General features: G+C 42.5%; 1 protein-coding gene across 1 annotated transcript in view; it reads left to right on the forward strand.

Moving 5' to 3' along the window:
* Positions 1-19,716, forward strand: part of TM7SF3 (transmembrane 7 superfamily member 3) — a 59,129-nt gene that overhangs the window by 27,988 nt on the left and 11,425 nt on the right. Inside the window, exons 2-6 of the mRNA XM_073621746.1 lie at positions 12,134-12,288; positions 12,386-12,536; positions 13,755-13,875; positions 18,390-18,561; positions 19,246-19,423. Of these exons, the coding sequence (XP_073477847.1) occupies positions 12,134-12,288; positions 12,386-12,536; positions 13,755-13,875; positions 18,390-18,561; positions 19,246-19,423 (777 nt within the window). The remainder of the gene's footprint in view (positions 1-12,133; positions 12,289-12,385; positions 12,537-13,754; positions 13,876-18,389; positions 18,562-19,245; positions 19,424-19,716) is intronic.

The raw sequence follows: 19,716 nt of genomic DNA on the forward strand, positions 1-19,716 counted from the left end.
AATTACCTTGTAATGTATACATGTATAAGTAAGTGCAAATAATATGACTTGTATGTAATCTGATTCATAATAAAAACTTTGTTGGGAAAGAAAAAAAAAACCATCTTATTGCATTGGAAAGATGTGGGCCCTCTTTCGGCCCACGGCTTCTTTCGTAACGTTCATGGGGTTCTCTCCAAATTTAAATTGATATATAAAAGTAGGGCATGCCCTAAGTATGGCAACCATGGCTGGATGTCCTGGAGGATTTCTGGGGGATGTCCTTTCCTCACAACTCACTCAGTGAGTCTTCCACTAATGTAATTCAGGAACAGTGATTTTGAAGGTTGCCTACACAATCGGGGATTGTTCTGTGTGGAATTTTCCGCTACATAGGGGGACCTTGAAAATCTGCTTTTAAGGGGTCGTATGAGGTGTGGGTTTGAATGTGTGTATGTATGAATGCTGTTGGGGTCTTTCTGTTCCTTCATGGACTACTAGCTTGGTGTACACTAATTAGTACATGACTTGGTATAGTCATAAGCACCTTACACGCCTGTAATGTAAGTCCATTTCTATTGTATTTTTTGCTGTAAAACCAAAATTAACACCTTTCAAAAAAGATTGAGCCGGGCCCCTTTCACATGAGAGGTCTGATCAGGTCTGGCTGTCTGTTTCTCTGCTGAACCCGATCAGACCCTCCATTCTACTCTTTGGAATGCCAGATGTAAACAAAATTGTGTCCGTTTACACCTGGCTACCTCTTGGTCCAATCTGACAAAAAAAAGGAAGGGGACCTGTTCCCCTCTGGAGAGCTGGATCGAATCAGAGGGCAGTTGGTTGTAAACGGATAGCTGGTCTGTTTACATGCGGCTGCCCATAGGGCTGTGTCTGTGTCACACTGCATATGCGGAGCAGAAACAAACCTGTCATCCGACTTCTCTGCTCATCAATGAATCTGTGGACAGATCCCCTGCTGAGCAAAACTGGATCCAGCCTGTTTGAAAAGGGCCTTATGTGTTTGTAGAAGGGGCGCTTTGTCTCCGCACCATATTTAGTCTGGAGAGTAATAGTTACCCAGGTCAGAGTTTGTTTCAGTTTTTGGTAACTGTCCTCACATGGTCTGCTGATGACACTGGAACAACTACTGGTAAATTTCACGGTAATTGGTGTAATGTCAGATTGAGGCTCTGGATTCCCCATTCTTCTTTTATTGAATTTTAACTGCTTCATTCACTGACACAGTCCTGCTTTGTGAGGCTCAATGAGAAGCATATATAGCCGGTCACAAGCTATGTCATGTGCCTCTGCACAACAAGTCTTGTGAAAAGCGTATTTCTACTATTTCCTGTGACCATCACACCCCCCCCCCCGCTTCAAAGGAGAACACCGAAATCAGAGCAAAATACCTCTGAGTAACCTCGGATGGAAGCTGCTATTCTTTAGTGCCTTGGCTACATTCTACCTTTTTATACTTGCAGGAAATTGTTATCACTCTGAGCAAAGCTAAATAAAAAGGACTAGCATGGTGTCAAACTGTCAGCTTCCGGCTCAGCTTTGTCACACAGGTATTTTCCATTTCCCTTCAGGGGATGTTGATATTTTTTCTTCATTGCTGCCCTCTCTGTGTTTTGAAATGTTTGTCATTTTTTTTATGTTTGTGTAAATAGTTCAGGCACAGCATGAATCAAAATGACTTGCATGAGAAATTGAACTTTCTAGGTCTGAGTTTTCCACTCGGAGACCGGGCACCCCTTCTGTATATTTTACCCAGACACTGGGCGCCCCATCTGTATCTTCCATCTAGAGCCCGGGGGCCCCATCTGCATGGTTCTCTGTTCACATCTGACTACTTAGCTGCACTTGTCATATGCATGAAGCTGAACAGAATTTTCTTGCTTCAGTAAAAATCACCCGCCTTTGGATACTACAAGTGATTGTGCCGGTGTCTTGCCGAGGAAAGTTCCCCCGGTGGATAAGGACTCCCCTGTGCTGCACTTGCGCAGTACGAATGACTGTGGAGCTGCCGAAAAACAGCGAGGCCGTGCCCGAAGCGTGGCGAGCGGCCTGTTACAAAGGTGTTTTTTTTTTTGTGGTGTGTTTTTTTTTTTTTTTTTTTTTTCTCTCTATAGTCTTGGCACTCAGGCGCCGTGTTCAGCTTCGGCTCTTTTCGGCGGCTCCCTTGTTGTTACTACTGCGCAAGCGCACTACAGAGGGGTCATTATCCGCCGAGGGGAACTTTCTCGGCAGAACACCGGCACACATTACACAGGCATGGTCCCCTGTTGTCATTGGATTGGGAAGCTGGGCTGGAACAGTGATGTACAGCAGACCTGAGTTTATGTAGACAGAAAGTGGCTGAAAGCATGGTCAATTTTTTTTTTTAATTTAATTTTATTTATTTTAATGATACACAGTGCTTTAGCAATCTAAATGTCCTCCACTTGGGGCTTAGGTCTACTTTAACCAGTTGTGGACTATAGGTGTACTACACATGGATGGATCTGGAACAAAGAGTCACAAATGGACCAGGATGACCCTAATGACAATCCACACAAACAGCAGTAAAATCCTGATAATCCCTCTCCACTCCATTTTAAACAAAAAATAAATACATTGTGCCTTCAGTTATGCTTTAACCACTTCAGTACCCAACACTTTCACCCCCTTTTCTGCCCAGGCCAATTTTCAGATTTCAGTGCTGTCATACTTTGGATGACAATTACTCGTGCAACACTAAGGCTTGATGTACACTGGACGTTTTTACAACCTCTCCTGAACGATTTAACTTGACAGATGGTAACCCACATTTAAAATGTTCATTTTGCTGCGTTTACGTTTGTTTAGAAGCATTTGAAAAAAAATGGCTATTTTGGGGGGGGGGCCTGTAAACGATGTAAACGAAACGCGAGTTACCGCGTTTGGCGCTTGAAATGCCTCTAAACTTCTAAACTTCTGAACCCATTTTTTTGTGTTCCAAAAAAAGCCTCAAAACTCAACTGCTGAAAAACGACTATAAACGGCCCTGTGTACATGTACTGATAAGATAACATAGAGGAGAGTTCAGGAGCAGTTGAAAAACATGGACAACTGCTCCTAAGAGCCGGTTCACACAGGGGCGACCTATCAGGTGACCTAGCCGCCTGACAAGTCGCCTCCCGTTCTGTACAATGGAACCGTTCTAATAGGAGCGACGCAAGTCGCTCCAACTTAGAAAAAGGTTCCTGTACTACTTTGGGGGCGACTTGCATAGACTTCTATACAGACCTGCAAGTCGTGCCGCCCCTGTGTGAACCGGGGCTAAATGTCCGTTTTACCGGCAGCAGTGTACATGAGGCCAACTGTATCCAAATTTAAAGTGTTTTTTTTTTGTGTTTTTTTTTTTTTTTTATCAGTTTTTGAGACAGCGCTTTCTTTCAGTAGTATTTAACCACCCCGGGAGTTTTTTTGGTAAATATTGAAAAATACCTACATTTTTGCAGGGAAAAAAAATAAGTGTTATTTTATTTTCTGCATAATTCTTGTTTTTTACATACTGTCAACATATGACTGTTGTGGTGGTAATGAAGGATACTGACTGGTCAGTCTGTAACAAAAAAAAATATATATTTTTTTTTCATGTTTTACTTACAGTGACCAGAGCACTGCAGTGTGACCATAGTGACACTGTACTACTCTGGGCAAGTGATCAGGATTTTTTTTTTTTTTTTTTTACACTGTCCCAAAGGACTTTCCTTCTTTTGCTTGTTTTGCTTTTGGTTGCACTCTTATCTGGTCATCTCTTGCATTCTGTTTTATTTACACACTGTTATGGCAAAAAACCTGCCAAAGTGCTTAAAGTTGATGTTGGGATAAAATAAAACTGCATTTCAATGAGGCTGACACCACTATTCAGAACTTGAAGCTTTGCTGCTTCCTGTGTCACCTATCTGCTCTCTGGACTGTGGAAGAGAAGAGTTCATTTGATTGGACTTGGGTACTGCAGAGTTCTTATTTATTACAGGTACTGATATAGCGCCTTCAATTTGTGTGTGTGTTTATATTCATGTTCAACCCGGCAGGTTGAACGAAAAAAAAAAACCTGACAACTTCGGTCGGAGCCACTGTACTAACAATCTGATGTTAGTACAGTGATCTCCACTGCTGTGCTATTGTGTTCTGACAGGGGGGCGGCCCCTCCTACCAGACCACTCAAGTCAGCACTCCATTGGCTGAGAGCGCTGATCAGGAGTCGGCCGGCTGCTGGTTTTCCAGCATGCTCGTCCAACAGAAGCCAGTCCAGGTGCCATACACACGGGCCGAATGTCGGCCATTTTTTTTTGTGAAACAGCAGATGTTGCCCGACATTCTGCCCTTGTGTACTAGGCTTAAGGGTCTTCTTTTAACTCACATTCATACATACACATACTAGGGTCAATTTACACAGGAGCCAATTAATCTACCAGCATGTCTTTAGAATGTGGGGAAAAAACAGAGTTCTTAGTTGCAATAGTGGGATTTTCTAGTATTGACTTATTAGTTGTTTCTGTTTCTTGAAGCTGCAGAACAGGAAAAGCACTTTTTGTTGTTTTTACTGCGTCAGCAGTCAAAGTGCTTTTGAGTTCCTCTTGGAATTCTGTTTCGATTTCATCAACTGAACTTTGTTTTGAGGGAGATGGAGTACAGAATGTAATTGGTGAATCTGGAACCAGCATTCATTCTGGTTAAAATAGCAATGATTATAATTGTTTTTTTTTTTTTTCTCTCAGTATTACCTATATGTATTTGATTATTGTTCATTGTGGTGTTTATTTTTTTTCACTATTTTATTTTTTTAAAGATTGTTACTCGGTCAAATTTAGGGCCCATTTACACCAGGTGCAATGGGATTGACTAGGGCTGCAACTAACACAATGATTTTCATAATCGATTAGTTGGCCGATTTTTTTTTTTTTTTTTTTTTTTTTTTTTTTTTTTTTTTTTTTGTTTCGATTAATCGGATAATAACCTTAAAATAAAGTTTGGTGTATAATTTAGTTAATATGTAAAGTTTAAAATAAAAGGCAATTTATTCTTAAATGGCTATATGCAGTGGTAAATCTAAATATCCAGATATATGGTAAGGGAGCAAAATCTCTAATACAGTCAAAAAACAGACAGAAGAGATATACTGTATATACTATTAGAGGTTGATGCTGTGTATACTATTAGAGGTTGAATCTGGTAAATTATCATCAGACTAAAGACTGTTTTGGTGATTTTTCAGACAGAACTGTAATATATATGACAAACTCCCTTGTCATAGGCAGGTGGCTTAATAAAAGCTGCCTGTGCCTGCTTTCACTTATGCTGGCCATACAAAACAATGTCTTTCTTCAAAACAAATTTTAAGAACATTCGTTTGATTTTCTAATTGTTAGTGGGGTCAAATCGATGTTTGTTTTCCACAACAGTGACGGGAAAATTTGAAGGAGCAGAATAGAAAACTTCTTGATCACAGGAATTTTCAGACAGTGTGTGTGTGGTTTTCTTTCAGACATTACATTCATTTTAAAACTATGTTAAAAGTTTCAAATGACATTCTTTCATTCTTATAAATATTCTCGTCCGGAAATCGATACGTGTATAGCCAGCATAGGGCTCTGTTCACACCTTTCTGCTTTTTGCTCTGCGTATTTGCACACGTGATTTTGCTGTGATTTGCATTATTTTTAATGCTATTTTTTTTTTTTTGGCCAGTTTGATGTTGGGGAGATTAAAAAACGCAAATCCTGCAAAAGCGCACTACATGTTTTGCTGCAGCTTCTCCATTTGAAGTCTGTTGAACCAAACAAGCAAAAATGCACAGTTTTCCATTGAAAAAAAGTCCTTGACCCTTTCCAAATACGCAGTGGCTGAAAAAAGCATAGATGTGAACGTGTTCCATAGGAAATCATGTTAAATAAACTGTGGTGTGTTTCTGCAAAAAGAGATTATATATATATATATATATATATATATATATATATAATTTTAATTTTTTGTGAAGTGGAACGAAATCTATTGGATATTTTAAACTTTTTTAGCAATTAAAAAACTGAAAAGTGGTGCGTGCAAAATTATTCGGCCCCTTTACTTTCAGTGCGGCAAACTCACTCCAGAAGTTCAGCGAGGATCTCTGAATGATCCAATGTTGTCCTAAATGACTGATGGTGATAAATAGAATCCACCTGTGTGTAATCAAGTCTCTGTATAAATGCACCTGCTCTGTGATAGTCGCAGGGTTCTGTTGAAAGCGCAGAGAGCATCATGAAGACCAAGGAACACACTAGGCAGGTCCGTAATACTGTTGTGGAGAAGTTTAAAGCCGGATTTGGATACAAAAAGATTTCCCAAGCTTTAAACATCCCAAGGAGCACTGTGCAAGGGATCATTTTGAAATGGAAGGAGTATCAGACCACTGCAAATCTACCAAGACCTGGCTGTCCCTCTAAACTTTCAGCTCAGACAAGGAGAAGACTGATCAGAGATGCAGCCAAGAGGCCCATGATCACTCTGGATGAACTGCAGAGAACTACAGCTGAGGTGGGAGAGTCTGTCCATCGGACAACAATCAGTCGTACACTGCACAAATCTGGCCTTTATGGAAGAGTGGCAAGAAGAAAGCCATTTCTCAAAGATATATCCATAAAAAGTCTCGTCTAAAGTTTGCCACAAGCCACCTGGGAGACACACCAAACATGTGGAAGAAGGTGCTCTGGTCCGATGAAACCAAAATCGAACTTTTTGGCTACAATGCAAAACGATATGTTTGGCGTAAAAGCAACACAGCTCATCACACTCATCACACCATCCCCACTGTCAAACATGGTGGTGGCAGCATCATGGTTTGGGCCTGCTTTTCTTCAGCAGGGACAGGGAAGATGGTTAAAATTGAGGGGAAGATGGATGCAGCCAAATACAGGACCATTCTGGATGAAAACCTGTTGGAGTCTGCAAAAGACCTGAAACTGGGACGGAGATTTATCTTCCAACAAGACAATGATCCCAAACATACAGCAAAATCTACAAAGTAATGGTTCACAAATAAACGTATCCAGGTGTTAGAATGGCCAAGTCAAAGTCCAGACCTGAATCCAATCGAGAATCTGTGGAAAGAGCTGAAAACTGCTGTTCACAAACGCTCTCCATCCAACCTCACTGAGCTCGAGCTGTTTTGCAAGGAAGAATGGGCAAGAATTTCAGTCTCTCGATGTGCAAAACTGATAGAGACATACCCCAAGCGACTTGCAGCTGTAATCGCAGCAAAAGGTGGCTCTACAAAGTATTAATGCAAGGGGGCAGAATAATTTTGCACGCCCCACTTTTCATTTTTTTATTAGTTAAAAAAGTTTCAAAAATCCAAAAGATTTCGTTCCACTTCACAATTGTGTCCCACTTGTTGGTGATTCTTCACAAAAAATAAAAATTTTATATCTTTATGTTTGAAGCCTGAAATGTGGCAAAAGGTTGAAAAGTTCAAGGGGGCCGAATACTTTCGCAAGCCACTGTATATGGGCATTTTAACCAGGAGTCAGACATGAATCTATGTGAAGGGAGCTAGAAATCTTTTATATTAAAGTTTTCATGGATCATTTTAAATATAATGCACAATACTGGTAAAAGTTTACTTTAAATATAATTGTAATGCCTTATGTTACCTCCAGTCTATTGGCCTCCACCTTCTCTGGGTTCAGATGCTGATCTTCCCTGCACACAGTCTTTAAAGTGATATTATTTTATTTTTATTTTTTTTTAACAAACGTGTTATACTTACCTGCTCTGTGTAATGGTTTTTCACAGAGCAGCCCTGATTCTCCTCTTCTAGTGTCTCCCACCAGCACTTCTGGCTCCTCCTGCCTTCAGAGTGCCCCTATAGCAAGCTGCAAAGTATAGTATAGAGTGCCGCTATAGCAAGGTAAAAAAAAAACTTCTGCCTTTAGAACCACTCTCTTCCTGCCCAGGACTACATGTCCCACGATGCATTGCTCCTCACACATTCACATTCACAAGTTCTCAGGCACCTACTGACATGTTTGGACGGTGTACTGAGCTGTATGTGTGCTGCACTGTATTTCCTGATATGTAAACAAATAAATAATGCATTCTGTATGCAGGCCAACTAATCAGCTGACCAATTAACTGATTATAAAAATAGTTGACAACTATTTTCATAATCGATTAGTTTCGGCTCTAGACTGCATCGAGCGGCTATTCCAATGTAGTCCCACCATGAGACAAGGCAAAATGCCTTATCTCCTATGAGGTTGGTTCACACCACCGTGTTGTGGGGATATGCAGGTGCTGTGTTCTGAAAGAATGTATGGCTGGCTATACTTTATTTTTTTCCCAGTGTAGTACAAGGTCTTCCATCGCCTTGCACCGTGAAGTGGTCACTGTGTGGCATTTTAATAAAGTTTAAGAAAAAAAGTGAACAGTGCGATGTGCCATGATCTGCGCATCGGAGCTGTGATTATCACACCACTTGGCAGCCGCTGCGTTGCAATGCATCAGTGGGTGGTGTGAGTAGACCCTTGGGTACTTTGGGCGTGTGGTTGGTTGTTGGGTTTTTTTTTTTTTTTTGCAGAGACCAAACGTGCATAGAAACAGCAAGTCATTTTTACCCGTTTTTGTGAATATGGCAGTCAAAGTTTGCACATTTGTAAAAACATAGCCATGGAAATGGGGACACAGCTTTACAAATGTAAAAAAAGGTCTAAGCTTTCCCCAAAACTAAAACCTACATCATCCATGTCCCAATTATACATATATTCCAGTCTGAACGTTCTTTTAATAAGGTAAAATTGTATTGTTGAATGGTATTACATGAACACATTTGGCTCTGCTTAGGCCCCTTTCACACTGGGGCAGTGGGGGCGTCGGCGGTACAACAGCGCTTTTTTTAGCGCTGCTGTACCGTCGTTCTTGCAGCGGTATTCGGCCGCTAGCGGTGCGGTTTTAAAAAAAGAGGGTTAAAATCCCTCGTACAGCTCGGCTATAGCCGCGGTATAGCCGCGCTGTCCCATTGATTTCAATGGGCAGGAGCGGTTTAGGAACGGTGAATACACCGCTCCGTCACCGCTCCAAAGAAGCGGTTTGCAGGACTTTTTTCACCGTCCTGCCAGCGCACCGCTTCAGTGTGAAAGCCCTCGGGCTTTCACACTGAACAAACAGCGGAGGCTGTTTAGGGGCGGTTTGCAGGTGGTATTTTTAGCGCAATACCGCCTGCAAACCGCTTCAGTGTGAAAGGGGCCTTAGATATCGGTAGTTGTGTTACAGAGACAGTGTTGCTGTATTCATTTCCTTTCGGGTCTGCGTTGGAAGATGTGAAGTGTTGGCTATCTCTGTTCCCCATCTTCTTCATGTTGCATTTTAGCTTTTTCAGACGTTTTAGGCTTCCTGTTAAGTTCTGTGGTTTGAGTACTAACTTCAAACTGACACAATTCTTTTCAGACACAGATGTATATAGACAATACAATTATGGACCTTATGAAACAATCTTCAAATGGTGTTCTTTATACTGTACATAACATGTGGATAAAGTAAAACTGGAAAACGCTGTGTGTTTAATGATATGAAATACTCCTGCTCTTGGCAGGCAATGACCAAGAGATAAGCAAGTAGGACTGTCAGTGTTTGCATGTATTTATTCATTTATGTTTGAAGATGGAGATCCTTCAACAAAAGCAAACAGTACTCCCCTGCAATTGAAGAGGAAGTATACTCTTTTGTCCTAAGGCTACCTCTGTTCCAATGCTGCAGCCGCCAAAAGACTCTTCATCACTTGAGACCTCAGGGAGTGGTGAATGCCTGTGCCCCCCACTATGCACTGTGGTTTAATCCAGGGCTAGAACAATCCCAGGTTGCCACGGCGACTAGAAATTGCATCCTGGTGCCTGGGGTTTTGTCATCCTATTCACTGTTGCAGGGATGCACAATTTGTATCGCCGACGCCCGCGACATGCAGTTCCAAGGCCAGGAAAGAATGTAATGTAATGCAGTGCGATCTGCATTACATTCAGTGGAGCACAGGGGAGACATGCCAGGGTCTCATAAAAGAGAACCTGCAACCAGAAAATCATCACAGGGGACTTTTTGTGATGGGAGGAAAACAAAACTTAGTGGTTGTAAAGGCACAAAGTTTTTTACCTTCATGCATTCTATGCATGAAGGTAAAAAACCTTCTGTGTGCAGCAGCCCCCCTAATACTTACCTGAGCTCCCTCTCGATCCAGCGATGTCCACAAGAGCCTTGCCTCTCTGGGGACTCGCACTCCTGATTGGCACAATGGCTCCCGCTGCTGTCAGTCATAGCCAGTGAGCCATACAGGATACGGAGGGGGTGTGGCCGAGCCACGGTTCTGTGTCTAAATGGACACAGAGCAGTGGCTCAGCTTGGGTTCCCCTATAGAAAGCTGCTTGCTGTGGGTGCACTGGGCAGGAGGGAGGGGCCGGAAGTGCCGACTTGGGACCCGAGAAAGGAGGATCCAGGCTGCTCTGTGCAAAATCGCTGCAAGTATGACATGTTTGTTAGTTTATTTTTTTTTTAAGTAAAAAACATTACTTTAAAGCAGCGTTCCACCCAAAAGAAGAACTTCCGCTTTAAGCACCTTACCCCCTGACATGCCACGTTTTGGCATGTCATTTTTGGGGGGGGGGGGGGTTTGGGGAGCGGGTACCTGGTTTTGACAGGTACCCAGCTCCCACTTCTGCTCCCAGCCGCCTAGGCGGTCATTCCTCTCCCCCTAGGTGGCCCCTCCCTGCAATCTTCTGGGACACGTCACAGGTCCCAGAAGATTGCATGGCCATTCATGGCGCGCAGTGCGCACCCAGCTGTGAAGCTGTCAGTTGGGTGCCCACAGTAGTAATGCGGGCACCGTGGACAGGTGGAGGAGAGGAGTGTGGACCGTGGGACAGGTGAGTATGTGTTTATTCAAAAAAGTGTAACTACTGACTTATTAAACAGACCGAGATGGAACTATACACACACACACACACACACACACACACACACACACACACACACACACACACACACACACACACACTAAACAAAGGGGTTGGAGCATCAAATGCAGCAGAGTCTGAGGCTGGGTTCACACCTAATGCTGGTTTCTTCACATAGCAGGAGAATATGACCGGCTCTCTCTGAGCGCACTGCACATAAACGCTGTGTGTCTTTGCCTTAGTTTCAGGGCCAAATTCAGCCAATGGTACTGCCCTAATTCGTCCCTGAAACGGAGAACAGGGACGGACAGCGTTGCTGTGCGATCTGTGGCCGGTTTAGGTGTAAACCGAGCCTTAAGGAGACCCCATCAAGTCCCTAAGCAAATGCAGACTTTGTTTTTTGTTTGAATGGGGAGGGCTAGAACCCCTGTTGGATTTTTATTTTTGTCTGTGTCTTTGTTGTAGATTTTCTGTCTGGCAAAACATATTTTAATGAGATAGTTGGGGAGAATCTTTCAGATCCCCTCGTAATAATGAAGACCAGAGAGGATATCTAATCCTTCTATAATGTTTTTGGCTTGACCTACTTTTTTTTTTTTTTTTTTTTTTTTTTTTTTTTTTTATAAGCTGATGGAGGTTCTAACTCTTCCTCAAATTAACTTTTGTAGTCTCACATCAAAGTGGTTGTAAAGGCATTCTATGCATTAAGATAAGATAAAAAGCCTTCTGTGTGCAGCAGCCCCCTTCTAATACTTAGCTGAGCCCCATCTCGATCCAGGGTGTTGCACGAGCGACTCGGCTGTCCAGGATGCTCCCTCCTGATTGGCTGAGACTCCAGCAAAGCACCATTGGCTTCTGCTGCTGTCAGTCAGTGAGCTACTGAGGAGGAGGAGGGGGGACAAGGCTGGGCCCCAGCTCCATGTCTGAATGGACACAGGGAGCATGGCTTGGGTGCCCCATAGCAAGCTGCTTGCTGTGGGGATGCTCAACAGGAGGGAGGGGCCAGGAGCACTGAACAAGGACCCACAAAGAGGAGGATCTGGGCTGCTCTGTGCAAAACCACTACACAGAGCAGGTAAGTATGGCATTCTTGTTATTTTTAATTAAAAACAAAAAAAAACAAAAAGAAAACAAGACTTTAGTATCACTTTAAGCTAATATTGACACATCTATATCTGAATTTGGTTCATTGTGCTTTTCTTGTTTTTCAGGGCTATTGGAAGTCTCGATGGGGAATTTGACAGAACTGCACCTAAATTTCTCCACTCCCACGGAATTTCGCCTTCAGAACATTCCAGCTAATGTCTCTGTTATCATCTTCCAAGTACACAGTCAGTATGTGAATGTGACGCTCTCCTTCACCAAGGTATGAATGTCTCTTGGTGCTGGATATCAGGTTTCTGCAGAATCTCACCAAAATATTTCTCCACTTCTGCTCATCTGTCTATATTTCTTGTCACCAGATCCCCGAGAGAAATGACTCTGAGGTCAGCAGTGATGCTGGACTTGTGAGCGTTCTCCGTCCTCAGCAGACTGTATGTACCTGGTATGTGGAGACGGCCTCCCCTGATCCTGTGCTAGCCTCAGCTCTCTCCATCCCGTACACTGAGAGGGGTGAGTGTTTTGCCAAGGGTGGGAATACCTATTGCACTGTCATCCTTCTTCCTTCTTTTTTTTTGGTAACCAAATTGCCAGCACACACTCTTCAGTACATCCAAGAAATGCTGCAACACTAAGGTAACATAAGTTAGATGAGGGTCATTGTGAGGGGGCCTAGGTGTTCTGCAAAGTTTGCCAACTTATGAAGTATAAAGGGGCTTCTATTGAGGCCCCAGAAAGCTCCAATGGGCTTCACATATTTTTCATTATGTGTAATGCTCCTGTATACTGTCAAACTGCAGATGTGCTACAGGAGATTTTCAAAGACTGCAGATATGCCACAGGTGATGGGCACAGGCTGGGGACGAGCCACGGGTGATGGGCACGGGCTGGGGACGAGCCACGGGTGATGGGCACGGGCTGGGGACGAGCCACGGGTGATGGGCACGGGCTGGGGACGAGCCACGGGCGATGGGCACGGGCTGGGGACGAGCCACGGGCGATGGGCACGGGCTGGGGACGAGCCACGGGCGATGGGCACGGGCTGGGGACGAGCCACGGGCGATGGGCACGGGCTGGGGACGAGCCACGGGCGATGGGCACGGGCTGGGGACGAGCCACGGGCGATGGGCACGGGCTGGGGACGAGCCACGGGCAGCATACTCCAGGGAATGGTCAGATACTGGGAACATTGCATAAGACTACTATAAATCAAAGCCAATACATTCCATTTTCCATTCCACTCTCACTACTGAGGACTACACAGCAAGTACCAAAGGGCCTCAAGCTAAGCAACAAGCACCAGTTATTGTGTCATGAACTCTGTGCAAAAAGCTACCAGTGCCTAAAAATGTAGCCCTATCTAAAAGTGAGATTTCTGTTTTGCTTAGATGTTGGCAAACTGAGCTGATTCATAGGTCAATGTCTACTATCTCTTGGTCTGTAAAAGTTAGATGTCTGCTCCAGAATTCTCAATAGCAGGGAAAGGGTGACAACATCATTTGGCTTTTGTAATGGCTGCAGCAATACCAAAAGAGTGAAAAAAAGTGAGAATCCAGCTATGAGTGTGTAACCCTTTTGGTAAAGCCTTGTAGGACAGGTCCAGGGAAATCTCATTCCTATTGATTAAGAGCTAGAAGTCTTTGGCAAGTGATCTGTCTCGCCTAAAACAATAATGGAGTAGTCCTTTTTTTATGTCAGTTTTGTATCAGTGTTATCTCTTGCTGTCTCCAGATCCAATTCCGGGAGCGTGTAACCAGGAGTTTAATTTGGAAATTGATCCCAACATTTATCTGCAGTACAACTTGTATGAAACTGTAATAAAAATTGCCCCAGCTAACCTGGGCTATGCAAGGTAAGAATGATTTAACTTTAGCTTAAAGGATTATTTTTTTATTTATATTTTTTGTCAAGCAGCCTGTACTCTACCTACCACTATCGTGTTTGGGTTCACTGACACTTGAAATGCAAAATGTTTAATTGTAGTTTTTAAAGGTACTGATTGCCGTAAGTTTGGTCCTCAAATACCTGATTTTAATACTTGAACATATTGGAGGCTTTTTGCTGCTTCTCTAGAAATCTTAAGGCCTCTTACAAATGGGGCAGGCTCTGTTGGAGTTCGCCTGTTGAGCAGGCGGATGGCTGCATAAGTGGAGCAGAGACAGACACCGTCCTCTCTTCTCTGTGGGCAGTTGGATGTAAACGGACCGCCTGTCCATTTACACCTGACTGCCATCTGATCTGATCTCCCAGACGGAGATCCCTCATGTTATTTCATCTGTGGAGGAACAACATTGTCCTCCCAGGACAACAGAACACCTTACCCCTCCCCCCCTCTTCATAGAGGTGTGTGGGGGGGGGGGGGGGGAGTAAATTCTGTAGTTTACAGAGCTGTAGGAGCAGGGTTAATATCACTGCTTGAGATAAAATTGCAGAATGCACTGGATTTCTGTCAGGATACATTCTTTACACTTTTTCAAATTGACCACTCTAGGCATGAGAGCACATAATCCCAGTTTTTTGGCTGTGTTGGAAAAACAGCCTGTTTGTCCTCCAATGACCAAGACTTCCACTGACATGCCCCCTGGCATAGCCATTCACTGGGATGATCAGTGTGCTGTTGCTTCTCCATCCTAGCTCTCTTAACCCCTTATGCAGCTGAGAACAGAGATTGTGATGTTTGACTTTCATTTCTATATTAAGCTGAATGGTGTGTGTGTTTTTTTTTTTTTTTTTTTTTATGCAAGGTGAGGTTTCACATATACTTAACCGCTTCAGCCCCAGAAGAATTTATCCCCTTCCTGACCAGAGCACTTTTTGTGATTCGGCACTGCGTCGCTTTAACTGACAATTGCGCGGTCGTGCGACGTGGCTCCCAAACAAAATTGACGTCCTTTTTTTTTTTTTTTTTTTTTTTCCCCCACAAATAGAGCTTTTTATTTGGTGGTATTTGATCACCTCTGTGGTTTTTATTTTTTGCGCTTTAAACAAAAAAATAGGGACAATTTTGAAAAAACGCATTATTTTTTACTTTTTGCTATAATATCCCCAAAAAATAATTAAACCTTTTTTTTCCTCAGTTTAGGCCGACACGTATTCTACATGTTTTTGGTACAAAAAAAATCGCAATAGGCGATTGATTGGTTTGCGCAAAAGTTATAGCGTTTACAAAATAGGGGATAGTTTTATGGCATTTTTATTAATAATTTTTTTTTTTTTTTTTACTAGTAATGGCGGCGATCAGTTTTTTTTTTTTTTTTTTTTTTTTTTTGTGACTGCGACATTATGGCGGACACATCGGACATTTTTGACACATATTTGGGACCATTGTCATTTATACAGCAATCAGTGCTATAAAAATGCACTGATTTCTGTGTAAATGACACTGGCAGTAAGGGGGTTAACCACTAGGGGGCGGGGAGGGGTTAAGTCAGTACTAGGGATGTGTTCTAACTGTAGGGGGGATGGGCTAGCTGTGATACGTCACTGATCTCTGCTCCCAAGGACAGGGAGCAGAGATCAGTGACACTGTCGCTAGGCAGAACGGGGAGATGCTTGTTTACATCAGCATCTCCCCGTGAGGCGATCGTGGGTATCCCCGCGGCGATCGAGTGCGGGATCCGCGACCCGACTCACGGAACTCTCGGCCGGCGCATGCAATGGCACGGCAGGGAATTCAAATGGGACTTACAGGTACGCCCATTTGCCCAGCTGTGCCATTCTGCCGACGTACATCGGTGTGCGCCAGTCGGGAAGTGGTTAACTTTTGGACTTGAGCACAGCTGCAGTATTTGCTAGACCGCATAGGCAGAGTAAAGGATAACTCCATGTTTTAATTTAATTTAAAATGGTTTGTTTAGGGCAGCGGCGATTTGCGGGTCGTTTTGGCTTTTTTTCAGCCGCTAGAGGGGGGGTTAATAGCGCCCTGCTAGCGGCCGAAAACCCCTGCAAAAACGAAGGTAAAGCGCCACTAAAAATAGTGGCGCTTTAGCGCCTACGCCCCAGTGTGAAAGGGGCCTAATGGATGCAGCTGCTGTCAGCGCTGTATGTACTGAATGTGTGCAGCTACTGTTATGCTTTTTAAGGACAATTTTTCCTGCACAGTAATTATTATTGAGTAATTTTTAACGAGGATATTTTTAAGCTACAAAATCAATCTACATGACACAGTCTATGCATATGAAACTTATTCACGGAGACATGTGATCATACAAAATAGTTAATTTATTGGTTGACAAAAAAAAACAAATACATGAAATTAAAATGCCGATTGCGTTACATGAACGTCTTGAAAAATCAATAAAAACACTTGCAAAAATGGGTGCGCAGTCCCTTTGACATAATACCACCATGATAACTTCTCGGTAGAATCAATAACCTTGTGAACTTGACAATTAAACAGTGTGTCTGTATTTCACACGTCCAACCGTTACTATACTGCAGGTAAGTAAGTGGTTAACAATGTGAAATAAATTAGACGTTTGTTTTGTCAATAAAAGTGGCAACTATGCAAAAAGAAAAATATAATGAAAACTTGAATCTTTAGAGAAAAATCTACAAGGCGGTTATTGATTCGGGAGAACGATTATCAATTGTATAACATTCAATAATTCAATATTTGAGAGAACATACAAGATAAAATCAACGTGACATAATTACCCATTCCAAAATGGCAACTGTTCCTATTGGCTGGTTACCAGAGTTAAGATGGCTGCCGTAGCGTTCAAAAGTGGATACTCTTAAAGAGGATTTAGTTCTTGCGACCTCCGAGTTCCAAGTATCAGGTATTGAGAAATCTTCATGAATGTAAAGATATGTATTGATGCATGAGTGTCAGTCTGGGAGTATGGGCATCTCCCAGTGTCCCCCTCAGGGTGTGTCCGTCAGGGTGGGTCCCTGAGCTCCTCCTGAGCTTTTCCTCCCCCTTCATGGCATCTTACTTGCCTCTAAAATACCATCTCAGACAAAGAGATCATAAAATTATAATAAATACTGCCCAAAAGGTGTGGCTTCTGTTATATATATATATTAATCAATCTGTATAATTCTGGTATATCCAAATGAATATTTGTCTAAACATAGGCTACAGTCTTTTATATAGTTATAATCATAACTATATATTTTTCATAATACTAATTAGTTTCTTAAAACACTTCTACTTATAAAATCACACTTTCATATATGTTTTCTTTATACCAAAGTTGTTGGGTCCACAGATACTAAAATTATAATATGTCTCTGTGACCTACATTACCATACATTATTTGAAATGACTTATAATAACCATGTAGGTACTTTTAAAATATTTTTGACTGGCACAAAATTCACCTCTTTCTACCATGTGTTGAGATGGACGTTGGACATTCCCATTGGATGTTTAGAGATGACTTAGTTTGTCTAAACAGTTCCTAAAAATTCACACAATAGGTTTTGTTGGCCAAGGTGTTAGCTATTTAAACAGTTCCTCATTCGAACACAATAGGTTTAGGTGATGTAATTTCTACGTGATAACAGTCTGTATAACCCTTTTTTTTCCTATGGCTGTGTTTGTCGCTTTTGTTTATCCACTAAAACCATGTAAATATCTCCTTGTTTTGTGACGAGAGCTACCATTTATTCCAGCGAGTTTCTCTCACAATACATGCATGTAAAAGTCTCAAATAGTTGCTATATTAGAACACCTTGGAAAAACATGAGAACTTCTATTTTTTGTTCTAAAGGTCTCCAAAAGGGCAACAGTCCACTAATTGCAATAATCATGGTTCATCTGCTTTCTTTTGAGGCCTAAGCGAATCTTACATTTCTACCAGTAAATATAAAATGTATTCATGAATCCACAACACTACATACAGTATAGAGCGCTGTGTTCCAGAAGTGGTGCAGGGACTTCCCATCTGCAGCTGGAACAAAATAGAGTTGAGCTGAGCGCTGCTCAGCCATTCACAAAGCCCTTGTATTTTTATCAGTGAATGCAAGACTTTCTCTGAGGTGGAGAAGGTGGGTAGATGGCTTCACAATCTCCACCTCAGCCACTCGGAGGGAACCTTGTATTCATTTATAAAAACAAGGTCTCCTGTGAATGGCAGAGCAGCACTCAGCCCGACTTGATTTTGTTAAGCTTGCCAATGGGGAGTCCTTGTACCACTGCTGGAACACATCGTTGTATACTGTTTGTAGTATGTATGTATGCTGTTAGAGAGTTTATACAGTGATGATAGTAGCCGCATCAATTAATGCAGGATCTGAAAGTAAATGTGGAGTATGCCTTTTAAGACTAAAGCCTATAAACCTTGGAAAATGTAGCTCTGGTTGGAATTGGCTTTAGGTTCTGTCCATGTAGAGATCTGTAAGTCTTCCCTTTTCCTTTAGGAATGCCACCGCTGGTGGTTGTGATACCCAGACAGGTCAGAACACCAGATGGCGCCTGCAATACGACATCTACCAATACTTCTTACCAGAGAACAACCTCAGTGAGGCCACCATCATAACCCATCTGCTGAGGATGTCCACTGTATCCCAAGTTTCCACTAATGGCAAGAAGGTAATTGTGGATTAAGAACTGTGGCTGCTGCTGTGGTCCTGGGCTTTAAAGCGTGTCTATGACCAAGAACAGTAATTTTATATATTGCAGCATACCAGTCCTTGGACACGGGCTGGATTAGTTTTTATTTTATTTTTCTATTTTTACCTGGTGATTCTGCCAGTAACACACTTTCTGTTCTAGGTGACCATAGTGTACTTTATGGAGCAGCAGTGTTGTCACCCTAGGTTGCTCTCCTGAACTGCACTACAAACGCCTCCACTTCTGATCTCCAATACTTATGGTGGAGGGGTTCTGTAGTCAACAGGGAACTGGGAACAGTGCAGCTGAGGCAGAGAACACAAAGTTGTCAGCTGATAAGATTTCTGGCGCTTATCGAACAAATAGAAATAACACTTCCAATGGTATATTCAACAAATCAAGAGTGCAACTAAAAAGTTCATTATTAGATTATTTTTACATTTTAGTTCCCACCAGGGACCTTAGCTGCTTGAAGTTTGTATGTTATCAATGTGTTTTTTGTGTTTTATTTGTCATTGGATAAACAGCCCCTCCAGTGCTTGGTTCTGGCCGGTGATTTCTGCCAGTTTGATTCCTCTAGGAATCTGTATGGAATAACCCTTTAAAATTAGAATAAGTACTGGTAAGCGTAATATCTAATGAAAGGTCTTATCATTTTGGCAGCTTGCTACGCTAACATCCAGCGACCGACCCACCATGGCCTTTTCATCTATTCCCGGGCAAGGAATTATATACAACGTGATTGTACGAGATCCCTTCCTGAACACATCTGCAGCTTATGTGCCAGTTCACACATATGCCTGTAACTTCACTGCAACCATGGACAACTGCTACACCTTAGGTAGGATCACATTGCTTAGCTGGTACATGTACACCAGAGAGTGTAAGTGCTCATGGACTTCCCTCATGTATTGGTATGGTCACCTGTTTTGAAAAATATTTTCTCCCACACATTTGTCAAATTAAAAGATGCGTGTATCGCCTGTGCATCCCCGTGTGGAAAAACATGACCCTCCCATAGGGGTACACTTAAATATGCCTGTGTGAACATGACTTAAGTGTAGTTTAAAAAAAAAAAAATCTGCACAAGGAATGTTTTCCTACCTTTTTAATAGGATGTGTCCTTTGTCCTCC

This window comes from Aquarana catesbeiana, linkage group LG03 (assembly GCF_042186555.1).
Source record: "Aquarana catesbeiana isolate 2022-GZ linkage group LG03, ASM4218655v1, whole genome shotgun sequence".
Lineage (NCBI taxonomy): Eukaryota > Metazoa > Chordata > Amphibia > Anura > Ranidae > Aquarana > Aquarana catesbeiana.